Source organism: Talpa europaea (assembly GCF_964194135.1).
Source record: "Talpa europaea genome assembly, chromosome: 5".
Taxonomy (NCBI): domain Eukaryota; kingdom Metazoa; phylum Chordata; class Mammalia; order Eulipotyphla; family Talpidae; genus Talpa; species Talpa europaea.
Window position 1 is genome coordinate 18,566,932 of NC_140071.1, and position 18,920 is coordinate 18,585,851.

Consider the following 18,920-nt stretch of genomic DNA (forward strand, 5'->3'; position numbering starts at 1 on the left):
CAACGATGAACCTAAATAATCCCAAGTGATTTTTTTAAAAAAGACTGTGTTTATTTGCCTACTTCAGGAATTCTGGGGGAATTCAGTATTAAGGGTTTGTACCTGCTCAGCTAACCTATTTAAAGTTTTGATAACAACATCCTTGGACTAACTTGAATAATATATTCAAAACTTTCGTCTGCAGTAAAGTTAAAATTAAGGTTTCTAATTTTTTTTAATCCATGTATTAAGACCATATAATCTTATTTCAATTCTTTTTAAAACCTGATTATTAAAAAACAACATAATAACAAAAAAATTCATTTGGCACATGTGCTGTGTGTATATGATTAGCCACTTATCAAAAACATTTTGCATTAAAACTGCTATTAATTGTTAGATTTAGAGCACCTGATATCTGGACTCAGCTGAGCTTTTATTTTACAGTTTAAAATGGGTGCAAATACATTGCAATAATTAATGGAGCCGTTCTAATTTAGCCTGAAGAGATTTAAAATTCCCAGTGATGGCTTGTACTGCCACTGAAGAGCTCATAGACTGGAGCTCGACCAGATAACCGCAAACAGCATCCAGGCAGAGATTTGTAAATCTTCTCCTGTAAATAAAAAGACAACTGATCAACTGTATATAAATTCAGAAACATTTCCCTCTATAGGATTTCCAACTTCTGCTCTACTGGATTATATATTAATCACAGTGTGATTAAATGACAAATAAGTGAAAATAAGGTGTTCAATAAATGGTGCTGGGAAAACTGGGTCGCTACATGCAAAAGAATGAAGCTTGACCACTACCTCACACCATATACAAAAATCAACTCAAAATGGATTAAAGAACTAGACATGAGACCTGAAACCATAAAATACATAGAAGGAAATATAGGCGAAACACTACGTGATTTGCATATCAAAGACATCTTTACAGACACATCACCCAAAGCAGTGATAGTGAAGGCAAAGATCAACAGCTGGGACTACATCAAATTAAAGAGCTTCTGCACAGCAAAAGAGACAATAACAAAAACAAAGAGAAACCCCACCAACTGGGAGAAAATTTTTGCAGACAACACTAATGATAAAGGACTGATCACAAAAATCTGCAAAGAGCTGATGAGACTCAGCAACAACAAAGAAAATAATCCAGTCAAAAAATGGACAGAGGAGCTAAAAAGAAACTTCTCTGAAGAGGAAATGCGAATGGCCAACAGGCATATGAAAAAATGTTCAACATCACTTGCAATCAGGGAAATGCAAATCAAAACTACCATGAGATACCATCTTACACCAGTGAGAATGGCACATATTAAAAAAACTAGCAACAACAAATGTTGGCGAGGTTGTGGAGAAAAAGGAACTCTTCTGCACTGTTGGTGGGAGTGCAAACTGGTCCAACCACTATGGAGAGCTGTGTGGAGATTTCTGGACCTACTAAACATAGAGCTTCCACAGGATCCAGCAATTCCACTCCTAGGTATTTACCCAAAGGACACAGAAACATCAATTCCAAAGAACACCTGCACCCCCATGTTTATAGCAGCACTATTTACAATAGCTAAGCTTTGGAAACAGCCCAAATGCCCAAAAATAGATGACTGGATCAAGAAGATGTGGTACATATATACCATGGAATATTACTCAGCATTCAAAAAAGATAAACACATGCAATTTGCAGCAACATGGATGGCGCTGGAAGGGATCATGCTCAGTGAAATAAGCCAAAAAGAAAAAGAAAAATACAGCATGGTCTCACTCATAGCAGGAATCTAGAATACTTAAATAAGGGACCAGGAAAATGAATAACTATAAGAAAGTGAAAATCAAAATCAACAAAAACTATGAACCAGAGACACTTTTTGGGGGGTGGGGGGCGGGAGGGGAGGGATTGGGGTCAGAATGGGGGGATTGCAATTGTATGGGGAATATAAAAATAAAATTTATTAATTAAAAAAAAAAAGTGAAAATAAGGAAGGAAATTTAGGGGTTATGTGGATTACCACATAACTACCATTTTCTTTTTGAAGATTACTACAATGAGAAGCAGAGAAAGGGATGACTCCTTAAATTAATATTAAATGATTTATACCCTTTTACTTTTCAAAAAGCAAATATACCTTGAAATGGCCAATAATATCACAAAATATAACTGAGTGGTCCTAGCTCAAGAATTCAAAGTAGGAGATCAGCAGTAATTCACAAATTATATACTTTGCGCTGTAGAAAGGATACATGATAAGACTTAGAAAGTGCAGAAAACACTAACCTTTCATATTAACTATCTGATGTTATTCAAATAGTTATTGCTACCATATACCAGTGCTTCAATCTCCTATATTTCTTTAAAACCTTATCTTTCCTTATTCTCTCCAATTTTTTTACCTTGATAGTTATAAGCATTTAAAAGCCTTTGTTATAATATATCTAATTTATCCTTACCTCTCACAATTTACAACTTGGCTTGGATTCTCAACATATCTTGCCAATAATACATGTATACACTCTAGAAGATGCAGTGGCTTCTTAATTCTGTTCCAGAATGGATCCTATAAAAAGATAAACAGCATGAGTTGTAAACCAATCTCTGTCAACTGATTTTTTTCAACCAATTATGTTAAAACAGTTATCAGAGTCCAAACCAAAATTTTCTGCTGGGCCTCCCTGGTGGCACAAGGGGTTAGGACACAGCCTATGAAGCTGTCCGCAACCACTGAAGCACGAGTTCCATCCCTGGCCAGGGAGCAACCCACATGGCGCACCAGACCTCTCCTGACTCACCTGCTGCTCCCCTCAGCAGTGTATTTCAGTCAGTCTGCCTGTTCTGTTCCCCACTCTGTCTCTGGTGAGTCCTCTCACCACCACTCCCATCTCTGGCCTGTACCCCAGGTCTTATATGCATAAATAAATGAATCTTTAAAAAAAAAATTACTGCTATTAAATTTATATTATTAAAATAAACATTACATACTATATGGTTCCCAATTATATTATCTAGTTATGTTTAGCAATTAAACATTGAAAACAACATTGTGTTTGATTTAGAAAGAATATTTAACATATCAATCCATTTTGTAAAGCTTGTGAATTTCCTTTTTAAGAAGTTGAGGTAAAAGAAAAACACCTATGGACTTATATCTCCTATGGGCGGTGTTAATCACTTTTCTTTTTTTTTAAGATTTATTTATGCATGCAAGAACTGGGGTACAGGTCAGAGTTGCGTAGGGTGAGAGGATTCACCAGAGACAGAGTGGGGAACAGAACAAGCAGATTGACTGAAATACACTGCTGAGGGGAGCAGTGGGTGAGTCAGGAGAGGTCTGCTACGCCATGTGGGTCTCCTCCCTGGCTGGGGATCGAACTCGTGCTGCAGTGGCTGTGGACAGCCTCATAGATTGTGTCTTAACCCCTTGCGCCACCAGGGAGGCCCCTATCACTTTTATTTTGGACCTCTGCAAACTTAACCTGACATTGTGAATAGGAGATTAAATTAGTAGTCAGAGAATCTGAATTCAGTTTGTGGCTTTGCAAGTTACTGTCATGTGATTCTTTTTTTTTTTTTTTTAAATAGAGGCATGTTCTTATTTATTTATTTGTTTGTTTGTTTTGTTTATACATGCACTGGGTACAGTCAGAAGTGCGGGAGGGTGAGAGAATTCACCAGAGCCAGAGCGGGGAGCAGAGCAGGCAGAAGGACCGAAGTACACTGCTGAGGGGAGCAGCGGGCGGCAGGAGAGGTCTGCACGCCATGCGGGACCCTCCTCCGGTGGCCGGGGAGCAGCCGGGGATCGAACCGGCACCACAGAGGCCGTGGGCAGCTTTGCAACCCAGCGCTCAACTGCTGCGCCACCGGGGAGGCCCTGTCATGTGATTCTTAAGGGGCTATTTAACATTGCTACCTGTGTCATATGATAACAACAGATGAGTATATTACTGCTTGCTTATTTCCATCGTAGGCTCATTACAAGGGTTAAATGAGATAGATAAAATGTCTTGTAAAACACTGTATGAATGTTTTGATGATGCTACTATAAAAGACACAATCTTGTTGAACAAAGTTTTATTTGGATATTATATCCTTAGGACAAAAATTACAAAATAGTCTGATAAAATTCCTTATGATGAGAGAGAATTTTTTTTTTTTAAGATTTATTTATTTATTTATACAAGCACTGGGTACAGTCAGAAGCACGGGAGGGTGAGAGAATTCACCAGAGCCAGAGCAGGGAGCAGAACAGACAGACTGACGAAATACACTGCTGAGGGGAGCAGAGGGCGGCAGGAGAGGTCTGCACACCATGTTGGACCCTCACCCGGTGACCGGGAATTGAACCAGTGCTGCAGAGACTGCGGGCAGCTTCGCAACCCAGCGCTCAACCGCTGCGCCATCAGGGAGGCCCATGAGAGAGATCTTTAAACAGTGATATTTTAGGGGCTTCCCTGGTGTCCTAGCACTATCACCCTATAGCCTAAGTTCCAACCCAGGGCCAGGGAGCTAACCCACATGGCTCGCAGACTTCTTTCTCACCTGCTGGTCCCCTTAGCAGTATATTTCAATAGATCCACCTGTTGTTCCCCACTCTGTCTTTGGTGAATCCTCTCATGCCCTGCACCTCTAGCCTACATCCCAGTTCTTTTACCCAAACACACACACACACACACACACACACACACACACACACAGATTTTCGATGGGTCACAGTGAATAAATCCATTGTTATTTTGTTCTTTTAAAGTAAGTAATGATTTTAATATAATGTGTTTCTTCTATTCCACCAATTGAAAAACATTTAATTATGTATATTAGTACTAGAAAATATTTGATTTTTATCATGATCTACAACAAAGCAACAACTCATTATCAGTTTTAAATATCTGAAGTATGGTAACTTGATACTCAACAAATGAAGCAAATTTTAGATGGACTCTTTCAGACTAAATAACATGACATATGGTGACATATGTTTCACTCCGACATGTAGAGAAAACTAACTTTAATTAAATAAGATTATTTAATATTTTCCTTACCCGTGACTTGAACAAGTGATCATATACTTCCAGTAGTCGAGGTAATGGCACCCCAATTTCATGCATTGTCTGTATTACAAAACCCACATCCCAGTTCAAAGTACAAACTTGCTGCTCTAAGAACTGCACAATAAAATCTGGGGAGAGAAAAAGATCAGAAGCCAGGATTGTTAACTCCCCCACTCAGATCCAATTCACATATAACATTGTATAAGTTTAAGGTGTACAATGTAATGGTTTAACATATTATTTGTTGTATCTATAACATTAACCCTAGTTCACATATCCTTCAACTCACAGAATTACAATTTTTTGTTTCAGGATTTTTTTTGTGTGTGTTTATTTATTTATTTATTTATTTATTTAGATTTATTTACCTATGTATACAAGAGCTGGGGTACAGGCTAGAGATGCGGGGGGTGAGAGGATCCACCAGAGATGGAGTGGGGAACAGAAAAAGCAGATGGACTGAAATACACTGTTGAGGGGAGCAGCAGGCAAAAGAGGAGACGTCTGCCTCGCCATGTGGTTTTCTCTGGATGGCCAAGGATCGAACTCATGCTGCAGAGACTGTGGATTGCTTCATAGTGCAGTGCTTAACCCCTTGTGCCACCAGGGAGGCCCAGGATGTTGAACTATTGATAAGGACACTAGTTTCTAGAGGGAAGTCTTTTAAAAACCAAATTAAAAAAAATACATATAGCAGGACAGGCAAATCTATAGGTAAAGAAAGTTGATGTGGGGGCCTCTCTGGTGGTGCAAGGTGTTGGGATGCAGCACTGTGATGCTGTCTGCAGCCACTGCAGCACGAGTTTGATCCCCAGCCGGCCAGGGAGGTGACCCACATGGCACAGCAGACCTCCCCTGACTTGCCCACTGCTCACCTCAGCAGTGTATTTTGGTTAATTCACCTATTCTGTTCCCCACTGTCTCTGTTGAATCTTCTCACCCACTCCCCATACCTCTGGCCTGCACCCCAGTTCTTGTATGCATAAATAAAAAAATCTTTAAAAAATTGTGAAGGGATGGAACGTGGGAAGGAAAAGGAATGAAAAGACTGTCACTCAACTTACATGACCTCTAGCATTTACTATTTAAGGACTTTGGATACATAAAGACAATTCTATACTCTATACTTTGTTCCAATTTCAAGTCCCCTGAAACTTGTTTGCTATTAGAGAGGCAGATAGAAAAAGAAAGGCCTCTTTTACCCTAAACTATATGGACCTCAAAACCAACCTAAGTCAAAGCAGAAATAACCTCAAAAGAAAATGTGTATAATGTGTGACCTATTAACTATTAAAAGTATCATTTTCACATACTTATAAAAATATATTTATATTAATCTTTATTTTTCCTTTATTTTTCTGATCAATGAGAAATGGCATAGAATGAAAGGATGCAGTTTTTACTACTGTACTTGTAAGAAGGGTATGGTTATAATGGTTTTATTTCTGACCATGTCCATGGGGTAGATCTTAAATCAGAGATGGTCTGTAATTAAGTTGGTACCTTTATTAAAAAGACCTTTAATGTTACATTGTGAGAATTTTCCTATTTCTCAATACAACTGGCTTGATATTCTAATTCAGGACATATTTTTATGTTCATTCTATTATCTTGCAACTGAAGAAAACAGGATGGTAAATGGCTCATAATAATTAGTCATCACATAACGATAATCATTATATTTGGTTAAGAAAGAGGTTCCAAAATTTCATTTTTAATAAAACTACTACCTATTTTAAAGAAAAATAGGCCCTCAATTAAATTGAGAGCTATGGAATCAATCACAAAAAACCCCAGCCATTTTTCCTCTCTCTTCACAAACTTATATAGGGTTATCAAGAAAATAACCACTATGGTAATGTTAGTACTACCCCAAAATAGATTTATAAACTTGGAGGTTAGTCAAAGAAAGTTTTTTTAATTTTTTAAAAAGATTTATTTATTTATGCATATAAGAAGTGGGGTCTAAGCCAGAGGGGCTGGGAGGTGAGAGGATTCACCTGAGAGAATGGGGAAGGGAACAGGCAGATCTACTGAGATACACTGCTGAGGGGAGCAGCAGGCTAGGCAGGAGAGGTCTTCTGTGCCCAAAGAAAGTTTACTACTCAAGTATTCATCAACAAATTTTATAATGGTTTGGATGTCTTTTTTCTGAAGAGGTATAAAATTCAATTTCTGAGATAAATAGCAAAAATAAATGATTGCACTCTACAGATTATTATTTGTCTGTGTCAATGCAAAAAAAAAAAAATTCAAACATGACAGCATCTAAGGTTACTTCTTACCTAAAGGAAAGAAACGAGGTGTGCCAGCATAAATTTTGCCAAGGAGCACAATCTTGAGACTAAGAGCATGCATTCTGTCTGGGGAGCTCAATGCCACACTTTCATTCAGTTCTGTAGGAAAGAGACATGTTATTAGAAACACAAATTGTTTTAATGGCTTTGAACATTTAAATTTGCTATTTCATTGTTCCAAGGTGCAAAAACCCTGGAATTGACATTCACATTAAGATAATAAACAGGGCCTCCCCAGGTGGCGCATTGGTTGAGCGCGGCAGCTGCGAAGCTGCCCGCAGCCTCTGCAGCGCTGGTTCGATCCCCGGCCACTCTGCAGCGCTGGTTTGATCCCCGGCCACCGGCGAGGGTCCCACATGGCGCGCAGACCTCTCCTGACGCACCCGCTGCTCCCCTCAGCACTGTACTTTGTCAGTCTGCCTGTTCTGTTCCCCGCTCTGGTGAATTCTCTCACCCTCCCGTGCTTCTGACTATACGCAGTGCTTCTATAAATAAATAAATAAATCTTATTAAAAAAAAAAAAAAAAGATAATGAACAGATTCTGTGTGTTTCTGTTAGTGTCTGATTATATTCCCACCTTACCAAGGCACTAGCAATGAAATTCTGGGGAAATAACCTGTCTCCAGATTATTAAGAAACACAAACCCCAAAATTGACACATCCTTTTCTCTCAGAGTCATCTCCAATATTCACTGGGATCATTTGCTAGAGGACCACCCTCTACCATATCTAGGCACTATCCACTTGTCCTCTATTACGGTATATATATAGGTCTTATGAGGTCTAGGGATAGGAATCACTACCAAGTCATTAAATAATGTACACTATATATCTATAAGTGAACTACTTACCTTTCTCTATGATATCTTGCCACAGTGTCTGTACCAAGATAGGGTCTGAATAACCAGCACAGTGAATTATTGCAAGTTTACACTCTGCAAGTTTAAATGGGTCAGCAAATTCCCCATAAAGCTGTGGGAGACAATGTTAACATTATACAACGAGACATCAGCTTTCAGAAATTAATAGTGAAGTACTCTTATCTAAAGTTCCTAAAATATGTAGAAACATGGTGTGTAGCTGGTCCTAATTCCAGATTAAAAATGGTGAATGCTCAGTAAATACTTTCAAAGGATTTCAGTATGTTTGCCTTTCCCCATCTTGGCTGAGAGATGCTGCAATGACATTTCTTTTATAACTAGTGTTACCTACACTAGGGTTTGAAGAATCATGGGTATACTGACAAATCTCACGGTACTAGGAATCATGCCCAAGAATAATTGAAAATGAAGAATTACCCAGAAGGGTACATAGTGGCAGAGGTTTGGAGAATTAAATAAAGTACTTTCTTAGAAGCAAGCTCACAATGAGGGTTTTTTTTTTTTTTTTTTTTTTTGTGGAGCCCTAGCCAGAGGCAGGGGAACGAACCGGCGCTGCAGAGGCTGTGGGCAGCCTTGCAGCCCAGTGCTCAACCGCTGCGCCACCAGGGGAGGCCCTCACAATGAGTTTTTTAAAAGTGCTGTGAAAGGTTGATAGGCTCTTGACAGTTCTGGTCAGAAAGAAGAACTTAGCTCTTTCTAAGGATCAGATCATAGCAGTGACATGTCAGCCCAGGACATGCTGCCAAGGATGGCTTATTTTACGGAGGTTAATCCTTCTTGTGAAACAAAAGTAAAATGCCAAAGAAACAAGGAATCTGGGCCTCTCCTGGTGGCGCAGCGGTTGAGCACTGGGCTGCGAAGCTGCCCACAGTCTCTGCAGTGCCTGTTTGATCCCCGGCCGCCAGCAAAGGTCCCACATGGTGTGACAGACCTCTCCTGCCATGACCCTGCTCCCCTCAGCAGTGTTATTTAATCAGTCTGCCTGTTCTGTTCCCTGCTCTGGCTCTGCTGAATCCTCTCACCCTCCCACGCTTCTGACTGTACCCAGTGCTTGTATAAATAAATAAATAAATATTTAAAAAAAAAATAAAAGAAAGAAGGAAAAAAATAAAAGAAACAAGATATTAGGTGACTGCTACAGGAATTTCACCTTTTTTTATTACCTTAGTTATGTCCATTAGCTCAGAGTCCAGCTGAGAAACTGCATCCTGCACAGAAGAATGATGGGAATACTGCCTTTGTAGTGTCTCTTGGATCTGAAGTTGGATCCTAGCAACCTAGTTTAGACAGAAAAAAAGGATCCCTTAAGTTCTTTATGAAAAACTAACAGGTACTTGAAATTACCTTAAGTTAAAAGGAAATGATGTACAAATAAAACTTTGCTTATAATAGACTAGCAACTTTTTATCAAACAAATATTTCAGAGAAAGTATACTGGGATAGAGAGGCTTTGCTGCTCCCAGACATATTCTCCCATGTAATGATAGCCAGACAAGTGGCTAGACTATACTTCTCAAGCTCTTTTGCAGGGAGGTATGGCCATAAGACTAAGTTATATTCAAAAGAATGTGAGTGAAAATAAAGTATGTCACTTCAGGTTTAAGGTTTTTAAGACTGAATGTACTTCTTAGATGCATGTTCTTTTTTCTCTTCCTCCCTTTGATCAAAGTAAAAGATGAGGCTGTAGGGAATGGTAGAGCTAGAAAACAGAACTCTTGTGAAATCACACAAGTGTTGAAAAAAGTCACCAGCCAATCAGGAACTCCCACTCTGGATTTCTGTGATTTTAGGAATAAGTTTTTGTATTTGAACTATTACACATTTTTGGGTCTCTTAGTTTAGGCAGTTTAGCTACTCTGCTTCATACATCTGCTCATTAACTTCAAGAATAATAGTGAATGTGATGTAATCTGCTTGGTGTTGAAACATTTGGGAAAAACTTTTGGAAATGCCATAAAAGTTTTTTTCAATTACCACAATATCCTATGACCCAAGTGTTACATCTTTGAAATCTTTCAGAAGATTTAAATCTAAATATGAAAATAAATATAAGCAGAAGAGACTCGAGGTAAATATACTGGCTGCTATCGGCCTATTATTTACCATGGGAAGAGAGGAAAGTGAAATAAAATGTGGCCATTACTCAGTGTGAACAATGTTAAGTATCTTTAGCACTTACTTCCATCTTCTCTTCTAACTCATGAAGAAATTCACCATCTGCAGCTATTGATGAAATGGCAGTAGAACTTTTGGCACTAAGAATGGCTCGAGCAATGTATTCTAGTCGCTGCTGAAGTGAAATTTCTGTGCTAGATGGGAAAAAAACCCTTACTTTTATTTATATGAATTCTTAATGGCCCAAGATAAAAATATTGCAATTATAATGCACTATTTTATATTAAATCAAAACAAAAATCTATTTGAAACTTGAAAAAATTGTTAGGGAATTGATTTCTAATAAAAAAAGAGATTCACAATTTAAAGCAACAAAGAAATACTTATGTTTATGTCCAAAAAGTAACTTCCTATTTTAAAACTTATTCTTCTAAAATTAAATATTCTTTATTACTCCTATTTTTCATTTCTCTACTTTAATATGGCCAATCTTATATTTTATCTTCAATTCAGCAACTAGAATGACCTCTTAAAAACAAAAATCAGATTAAGTCACATACTTTCCTAAACTCTCCTATCATATCTTTAGCTATTCCTCCAATACCATCTTCTTCTACTCACTCCCCTGCTTACTACCTCTAGTCCCAATGACATTTCTTTTGTACCCTAAAGAAGTTTTGCATCAACAGCCTCTTCTTTATAACTTAATGGATCTCTGGGTTTTAAAAGCTGCACATGAATTATTTTGGTAAGAAAATTCCAAATGAAAAGTCATTTGGTCAATTTAATGATCTGTCCAAGATCTTATTAAAATTTCTTTTGATGTGACAATCTAATCAGGAATTTCAGTGCATTAACAGAATCTTAATAATTCTTAATATACATGCTCTAAGATCTTTTTAGTAATTTAAACCAATGAGAAGAGTAAATAAATCTGGCATTAGTAAAATTTTTAATTATAAAACTTTTGAGAAGTAATTTTTGGTCTTTCAATTGAGAGTAGTAATTAATTGTTAATAGTAAAGAACATAAAGAAAAGATCTTGGAAGACAGTTTGAATTAGAGAGGGTCTTAGGTATTCTTTTAGTCCCTCTACATGAAAAGCAAAATAATTCTACATATGTATAATCTCAAAGATTTTATTTAACTTCTGAAATCTGGATGTAACTAGATATAGCTCAGTTATCAATTTTTCACAGTAACAGCATTACGTCATACCTATGCATGTCAGCCAGTTTGGACAGGACACGAGCAGCATTGCTAAAACTTCTGTTCTTCTCATAATACCTCCAGAGTAAATCCATATAACGAACTTTGTTTTGATCAACTTTGGCCATTCGAACTAGATGTGGCTCCAGAAATGGAGAAGCAATCTGGAAATTGTACAGTAACTCAGAAACATTATCTGACCACCTACTGTACTTCATATACTAAAAAGTACAGCTGTAATTTGTTTTATGGATCTTAAGCAAAATCATAATCCAAGAATAGATTAATACAGACATTATTTAATTATAAATGAATTTTGTTGTACCACAGTTAATTATAATAGTTGCATCAGGCTGGTAAAAATAATAGTACAATCAAATTAATACTTTGAGAACACAGCTGTTGGTTCATAGACTCTGAATTTAAAGGCATCCTTGCATTATCAGATTCCATGTATTCATTTTATAGAGTGAAAAATACTGAGACTTAGGGTCTTCAATTCAGCAACTAGAATGACCTCTTAAAAACAAAAATCAGATTAAGTCACATACTTTCCTAAACTCTCCTATCATATCTTTAGCTATTCCTCCAATACCATCTTCTTCTACTCACTCCCCTGCTTACTACCTCTAGTCCCAATGACATTTCTTTTGTACCCTAAAGAAGTTTTGCATCAACAGCCTCTCAATGTGAAATCACACAGTGACTTAATGGCAGGACTAAGACAAAATGCAGGTCTCCAAAAATTCATAATCTAATGATTTCCACCCCACAATCCCAACCAGCTTTTAAGTAACAAGAATAACTTACTTTGTCCAATAGGAAAAAGATACTACATTAGTTGTTTTACATTAACAATGGTAGGTAAAGTATGAGAAAGTGTATTTCCTATTTATTATATATTTGCTTAACTAAGTTGTGCTACTTAAAAATATAATATTAACAATAGTGAAGTTTAAAATAAAAAAAACATTTTTTACCTGCAGCAGTTTATCTGCAAGGTCAGCTTGTATTAGCCAATTATAAAGGGCAATACTAAAGAGCTCATCTTTGGATCGTTGAGATAATTTAAGCATTTGTTCAAACTGAAATAAAGAAAACAGGCAAAAATATAGTTCAAGGTTTGGTTGTTTAACATCACAACCCTTAGCCTTACAAACTCTTCATAACATATTACGACTCCTTCAATATCAAATCTGTCCCAAGATGACTATATTGACTACCACACAGAACTTGCAGACAATGTATTTTCATAGTGGAAAATGCTATATCCCTTACATGATGTCCAGCTTCTTCATTACTCAGCATATTGGGATCAGATGACAATACTGGAGGCCCAGGTTTTTTGGGTACACTGGGAGACTGAGGAGCGGCCTTACTTTGATTTACAAGTTCTTGAAGTGTGTCTGTAATGCACTTGTAACTATTTAATCTGGAAGGAATTTGGAAAAGGAACAATTAAATTGTATTACTGGAAATTGATTTATCTAATTCAAGTACACAAATATAATTTTGGAGCATACACATTTTTAAAATCATAAATCATGTATTTTTTCAATAGGATTGAGACCATTGAACTATATTAACTATATTGAGACCATTAAACTATATTAATGAAGAGTATGGTACTGGAACAGGGAAAAGTCATAAAAACAGGTGTATGAACAAAAAATATGCCTTAGGTCACATGGTTCCTTTACAGACATAATTTTTTTACTGTAAATCTGTACTAAGTTGTAACCATTTAAAAATCATGCTTTGAAATACAATATTAATCTTCACCCAGAACCAGAGGTGGGGGAAGAAGTCAGTTTTGTTTCCAAAGAAGTCATTGCATTTAAATTTGACATTAATAAAGTTTCAGTAAAACCACAGAGGCAAGTTTGAAACATAATCCTGAAGAATTTTCATGAGACTAAAATTTTATCCTTAGGACTAAGAATTACATTTGATAAAATAAGATATTTGTAAGTGAAAGTGTAATTAATTTTACAAGGCTGTACTAGAAAGATTACTTTCCTAATACTATCAGACTTTACACACAAAAAAATCCAAAAGTTCAGTCTGATAAGGTAGGTAAGGTAGTAAAACCTGCCTTTCTTGAAAAGCTTGAAGTCCCACAATGTCTTCTTCTGGTTCTCCATGTTTATAGAAATGAAGTCCAAGACCCTGAGGATCTTTCTTCTCTGCAGCAGTAAGTGAAAGCTCTACCACACCCTCATAGAAACGTACTAGCGAGAAAGAAAATAGACAAGGATAAAGTTTATTATTGAGTGGAAACATTTTTCCTTAGGTGGCTTATAAAAATACCAATCAAGGTTATTGTATGTTACCACTGTATACTAATAGTCACCCAGGGTATAATAGTCTACAGAATATTTCTCATCAGTTTATCAAAGAACAAGGTCCTAATATACCAGAAGGATAGATATTAAATATACCTTCTTTGTTGGAAAAACATTTTCATATTTAAAATAACAAAAAAGGGGCCTCCCCGGTGGCGCAGCAGTTGAGCGCTGGGTTGCAAAGATGCCCGCAGCCTCTGCAGTGTCGGTTCGATCCCCGGCTGCTCCCCGGCCACCGGAGGAGGGTCCCACATGGCGCGCAGACCTCTCCTGCCGCCCGCTGCTCCCCTCAGCAGTGTACTTCGGTCCTTCTGCCTGCTCTGCTCCCCGCTCTGGCTCTGGTGAATTCTCTCACCCTCCAGCGCTTCTGATTGTACCCAGTGCTTGTATAAATAAATAAATAAATCTTAACCCCCCCCCCAAAAAATGCTCTAAAAAAAAAAAATAAAATAACAAAAAGGTAGGTTTTCAGCTACGTGTTGATAAAAAGAAAATCTTGGAATTGAAAAGAATTCCTGTGTTAAAAGCTATTACTTTTATTACATTCAAAGTTTTAAGGCAATCAGTATTTTAAGAATTAGTTTAAAGAACTACAATCATCTGAAAATAAATGAGAAAGCAATCTAAATGCAATCTGGAAGGAGTTTTGGAAAAGTAGTTTAACTTGACAAACACTGAAATTTCAATGTTAAAAAGTTTCTTATTTCAAGATACAAAAAGAGGTAGCTTTTGCTGAGGCCAGTTCAGTTGTCATTAAAACAGAGAACAGAGAAGCTTCTGGGAAAGATGGCTTCAGAGGAAATTCCCTGCTTTGCTTTTGGGAGAAGAAACTTTTGAGAAGTCCAGAAGGCTCTAAGCTCAGTACCTCATGATTGCTAGGGACTGAGAACAATAGAAGAGATGCAGAATTTCAACTCAAGGGAACAAAAAGAGGTAGTGGAGGCTGCCAGGGTGGAAATCACAGTTTACATGGCAGCCCGGGGAAGCCAAGCTGAGTGTTATGGATCTTGCTGAAGAAGATACAGAATGTGAGTGCTCGGGGGTGGGGTAAGTGAAGGTGGGGGTCGTGGTGGTTTCAGATGGGGCTCCCAGCAAGGAAAACAGAGCTCAGAAAGGTACAGCTTATTCCACCCAGTTTCTCTAGTACAGCTATGGATTCAGGATCAAGTAGATATAGTAAGGCCGTGTGAACTTAACAGAGGAGGTGAAAGATCTATACGAAGAAAACTATAAGACACCGTTAAAATAAATAGGAGACAGAAAGAAATAGTTATTCCTTGCTCATAGACTCAAGAATTAACATTTTCAAAATGACTATACTACCCAAAGAGATATGCAGAATTAGTGCAATTCCTATCAAAGTTCAAATAGCATTTGCCAAAAAAAAATAGAACAAACATTACTGCAATTCATGTAGAACCACAGAAAACCTTGACTAGCCAAAGCAATACTGGCAAAAAAAAAAAAAAAGGACCAGTGGAGGCATCACTCTTTCAGATTTCAGAAGGTACAAAACTATATTAATGAAGAGTATGGTACTGGAACAAAAACAGACACAGCGACCAATGAGATAATATTGCGAACCCAGAAATAAATCCATACCTACATGGACAGCTAATCGACAACAAAGGAGCCAAGAATATACATAAATGTTGTTGGGAAACTTGATGGTCATATGCAAAAGAATGAAACTAGATTATCTCACATGATACACAAAAATCAATTGAAAAAGGACAAAAGACTTGGATCTGATACCTGAAACCATAAAATACATAGAAGAAAGCAGAGGCAACATACTTTACAACAGTATTCAGAGATGTTCTTGTGGATTTATCTACAATGCATGGGAAACAGGAGAATATAAATAATCGGGACTATATCAAACTAAAATGTTCCTGCACAGTGATAGAAACTGTCACTAAAACAAAAAGATACCCTACTGAATGTGTGTATATCAAACATCTGACAAAGGACTGATATCCAAGATTTACAAAGAACTCATACAACTCAACAAATAGAAAACAAATAATCAGATCAAAAAATGGGCTTAAGAGCTAGATTCTTCTTCTCCAAAGAACACATACCAATGGCACAGGCACATGAAAAAATGCTCATCATCACTTATTGTCTGGAAAATGCAAATCAAAACCACAGTGAGAGACCACTTCACAACTGAGAGAACAATCCATTTCAAAAAGACCAGAAACAACAGATGTTGGTGAGGATATGGAGGAAAAAAGAACCCTCTTACACATTCCCTTGGTGGGAATGTGGACTGGTCCAGCCCCCAAGGAAATCATCATGTAAGTTTCTCAAAAAGATTAAAAATGGATCTTCCATATAACCTGCTCTTCCACTGCTAGGTATCTATCTAAAGAGTACAAAAACACTCATTTGAAGGGAAAAAGGTACTTCTATGTTAACTGCAACACAATTTATAATAACCAGTCTACAGAAACGTTAGTGCCCAAATATAGATGAGCAGATCAGGAAGATGTGTTTGGTTTTTTTTTTTTTTTAAAGATTTATTTATTTATTTATTTATTTATTTATTTATTTATTTATTTATACATACATACATACATACATACAAGCACTGGGTACAGTCAGAAGCGCGGGAGGGTGAGAGAATTCACCAAAGCCAGAGCGGGGAGCAGAGCAGGCAGAAGGACCGAAGTACACTGCTGAGGGGAGCAGCGGGCGGCAGGAGAGGTCTGCGCGCCATGTGGGACCCTCCTCCGGTGGCCGGGGAGCAGCCGGGGATCGAACCGGCGCTACAGAGGCTGCAGGCAGCTTCGCAACCCAGCGCTCAACCGCTGCACCACCAGGGAGGCCCAGGAAGATGTGTTTTATATACACATACACATAATGAAATACTACTCAGCTATTAAAAAAGATAAACACAGCAACATGGATGGTGCTGGAGGGTATTTTACTAAGTGATGTTAGGAAAAAAGAAAAATACTGCAATATGTAGACTTTAGAGAAACAGAAGTATAGGTTATACAAAGCCAAACTAATAGAAACCCTAGAAAGCTGATGGTAGAACTGAGTCTACCAAAAGGGGAGGAGAAAAAGGACCGGTGAGAGTAAAGTGAGGGGGGAGCACAAGAGACTATGTCAGCCGACTTTGGGTATTTTGGTAGTACATGCAGTGTGTTAACAAAACCCGCAGGGGAAGAACCTATACTTCTAAAACACAAACAACGTTGCAAACCAATGTTACCACAATCACACCACCCCCCCCCGAGAATTAATTTCCTGTGTCATATCATTTAGGCCACCGCAGCTAAGATTTACCTCATGGAAGAGATTTTCATTATTAACATTGTTTTATTCACACAGTCCTCTTTTCCCTGTGTTAAGAAATTGTGAAGAATAATCTGTTCTCACCTTGTCTATATTGAGCACAAACATTGGAAAGGTCCACTTGATTACTGATTTTTTGATATTCCTTTAATGATTCCCTTAACATTATTTCCTTTTCAATCTTATTTTGAACTTGTCGGGAACGCTGAAGAAGCTCATTTGCCTAGAAATAGAGAATAACAACAAATTAAGACATAAAAGGAAGCACATAGATGATGCTGTCAATGCACGTTTTAGTCTGTATCTAAATTTATATCTGGTTTATTATCATAAAAAAAGACAACTCTATAAACTTACTTCTTAATTTTAGGCAGAAAAGCTTTTTGACCAAAAAATCCTAGCTACTCTTAATCCTCTCACAAATACGTTAAGCAAGATAGCTTTTGACTTGTAAATCTCTTGCCTAGTCAATACATTATGGGTCAGCAGGTAGTCCATATGACACTGATTTTTTTTTAAATTATATTCACCTGTAGAAAAGGATCAATAAAAAATTTGCCAATTAACTCTAATTCATTACAGATTTAAAGCTTTAAATTTTTCTTAATTTCTAAGGTTTATATAACCAGTGCTTTTTTTCCCCAAATGTGGCCTAAAATATTGTCAAAGATTCTTTACAAAAAACTTATATACATGGATGTTAAGAAATCATGTAATTTAATCACTTACATATGAGGCTTCTGAGGCCAGGAGTCCTACCCCAGGTCATATATTAAGTAAAGATAGTTCCTCACCCCAATTCTAGTGTGCTATGCTTTTCAGCATATGATGAAACCACTTCTAAGAAAATGCAATAGGTAACAAAGCATCATACCTTAGAACAAACGGCATCATCCGTGCTATATAGAAGGGGGCAGATATCCTGTAAGTGTAAACTAATGCCATCAACAGCAGCATTATCTCTTATATAGCAGTTGATAAGAGAAGCGATTAAGGCCCCAGTCAGTTCTTTGTCCCTGATCACCAGATCTTTAAAGGTGGTGATTTTCAACTGCTCTTGAAATTCCTAGGAGTAAAAGAGAAAACACATTTTCCTATCAAAAATAATAGGGGGCCTCCCCGGTGGCGCAGCGGTTGAGCGCTGGGTTGCGAAACTGCGCGCGGCCTCTGCGGCGCCGGTTCGATCCCCGGCTGCTCCCCGGCCACCAGAGGAGGGTCCCACATGGCGTGCAGACCTCTCCTGATGCCCGCTGCTCCCCTCAGCAGTGTACTTCGGTCCTTCTGCCTGCTCTGCTCCCCGCTCTGGCTCTGGTGAATTCTCTCACCCTCCCGCGCTTCTGACTGTACCCAGTGCATGTATAAACAAAACAAACAAACAAACCAGCAAACAAATAAATAAAGCATGCCTCTATAAAAAAAAAAAAAAATTTTCAAAAAAAAAAATAATAGGAATATCATATTTCCACACCATACACTTTAATAATTTGAAATAATTATAACACTAATAGACTATAATTCAAGTGAAAATGTACTAAATTAGACAAATTAACAATTTTTTGCAAACTCAATAAATCATATGGAGTATGAAAAATACATAGTATGTACAGTCTAAATCTCTCACTTTAAAATAAGGGAGTAAAGGTTTGACTTTAGTTATAACCACATAATGACATTAAATCCTGGGTTATAATTATTTATTTTTTGAAGACTTATTTTATTTTTGCATACACAAGCTG

The 18,920-nt window shown here is 37.4% G+C and overlaps 1 protein-coding gene across 2 annotated transcripts in view; it reads right to left on the minus strand.

Moving 5' to 3' along the window:
- Window positions 1-456: 456 nt before the first annotated feature.
- Window positions 457-18,920, minus strand: part of NUP155 (nucleoporin 155) — a gene marked incomplete at both ends in the record, with an annotated part of 51,748 nt that continues 33,284 nt past the window's right edge. Inside the window, 13 exons of one of the 2 annotated variants that reach the window (XM_084233526.1) lie at window positions 457-595; window positions 2,433-2,539; window positions 5,019-5,155; window positions 7,313-7,423; window positions 8,177-8,297; window positions 9,370-9,483; window positions 10,386-10,515; window positions 11,540-11,694; window positions 12,511-12,615; window positions 12,809-12,962; window positions 13,626-13,761; window positions 17,269-17,407; window positions 18,059-18,250. In XM_084233526.1, coding sequence (XP_084089652.1) covers window positions 457-595; window positions 2,433-2,539; window positions 5,019-5,155; window positions 7,313-7,423; window positions 8,177-8,297; window positions 9,370-9,483; window positions 10,386-10,515; window positions 11,540-11,694; window positions 12,511-12,615; window positions 12,809-12,962; window positions 13,626-13,761; window positions 17,269-17,407; window positions 18,059-18,250 — 1,740 coding nt within the window. The remainder of the gene's footprint in view (window positions 596-2,432; window positions 2,540-5,018; window positions 5,156-7,312; window positions 7,424-8,176; window positions 8,298-9,369; window positions 9,484-10,385; window positions 10,516-11,539; window positions 11,695-12,510; window positions 12,616-12,808; window positions 12,963-13,625; window positions 13,762-17,268; window positions 17,408-18,058; window positions 18,251-18,920) is intronic. The other variant, XM_084233527.1, reaches the window with a different exon arrangement.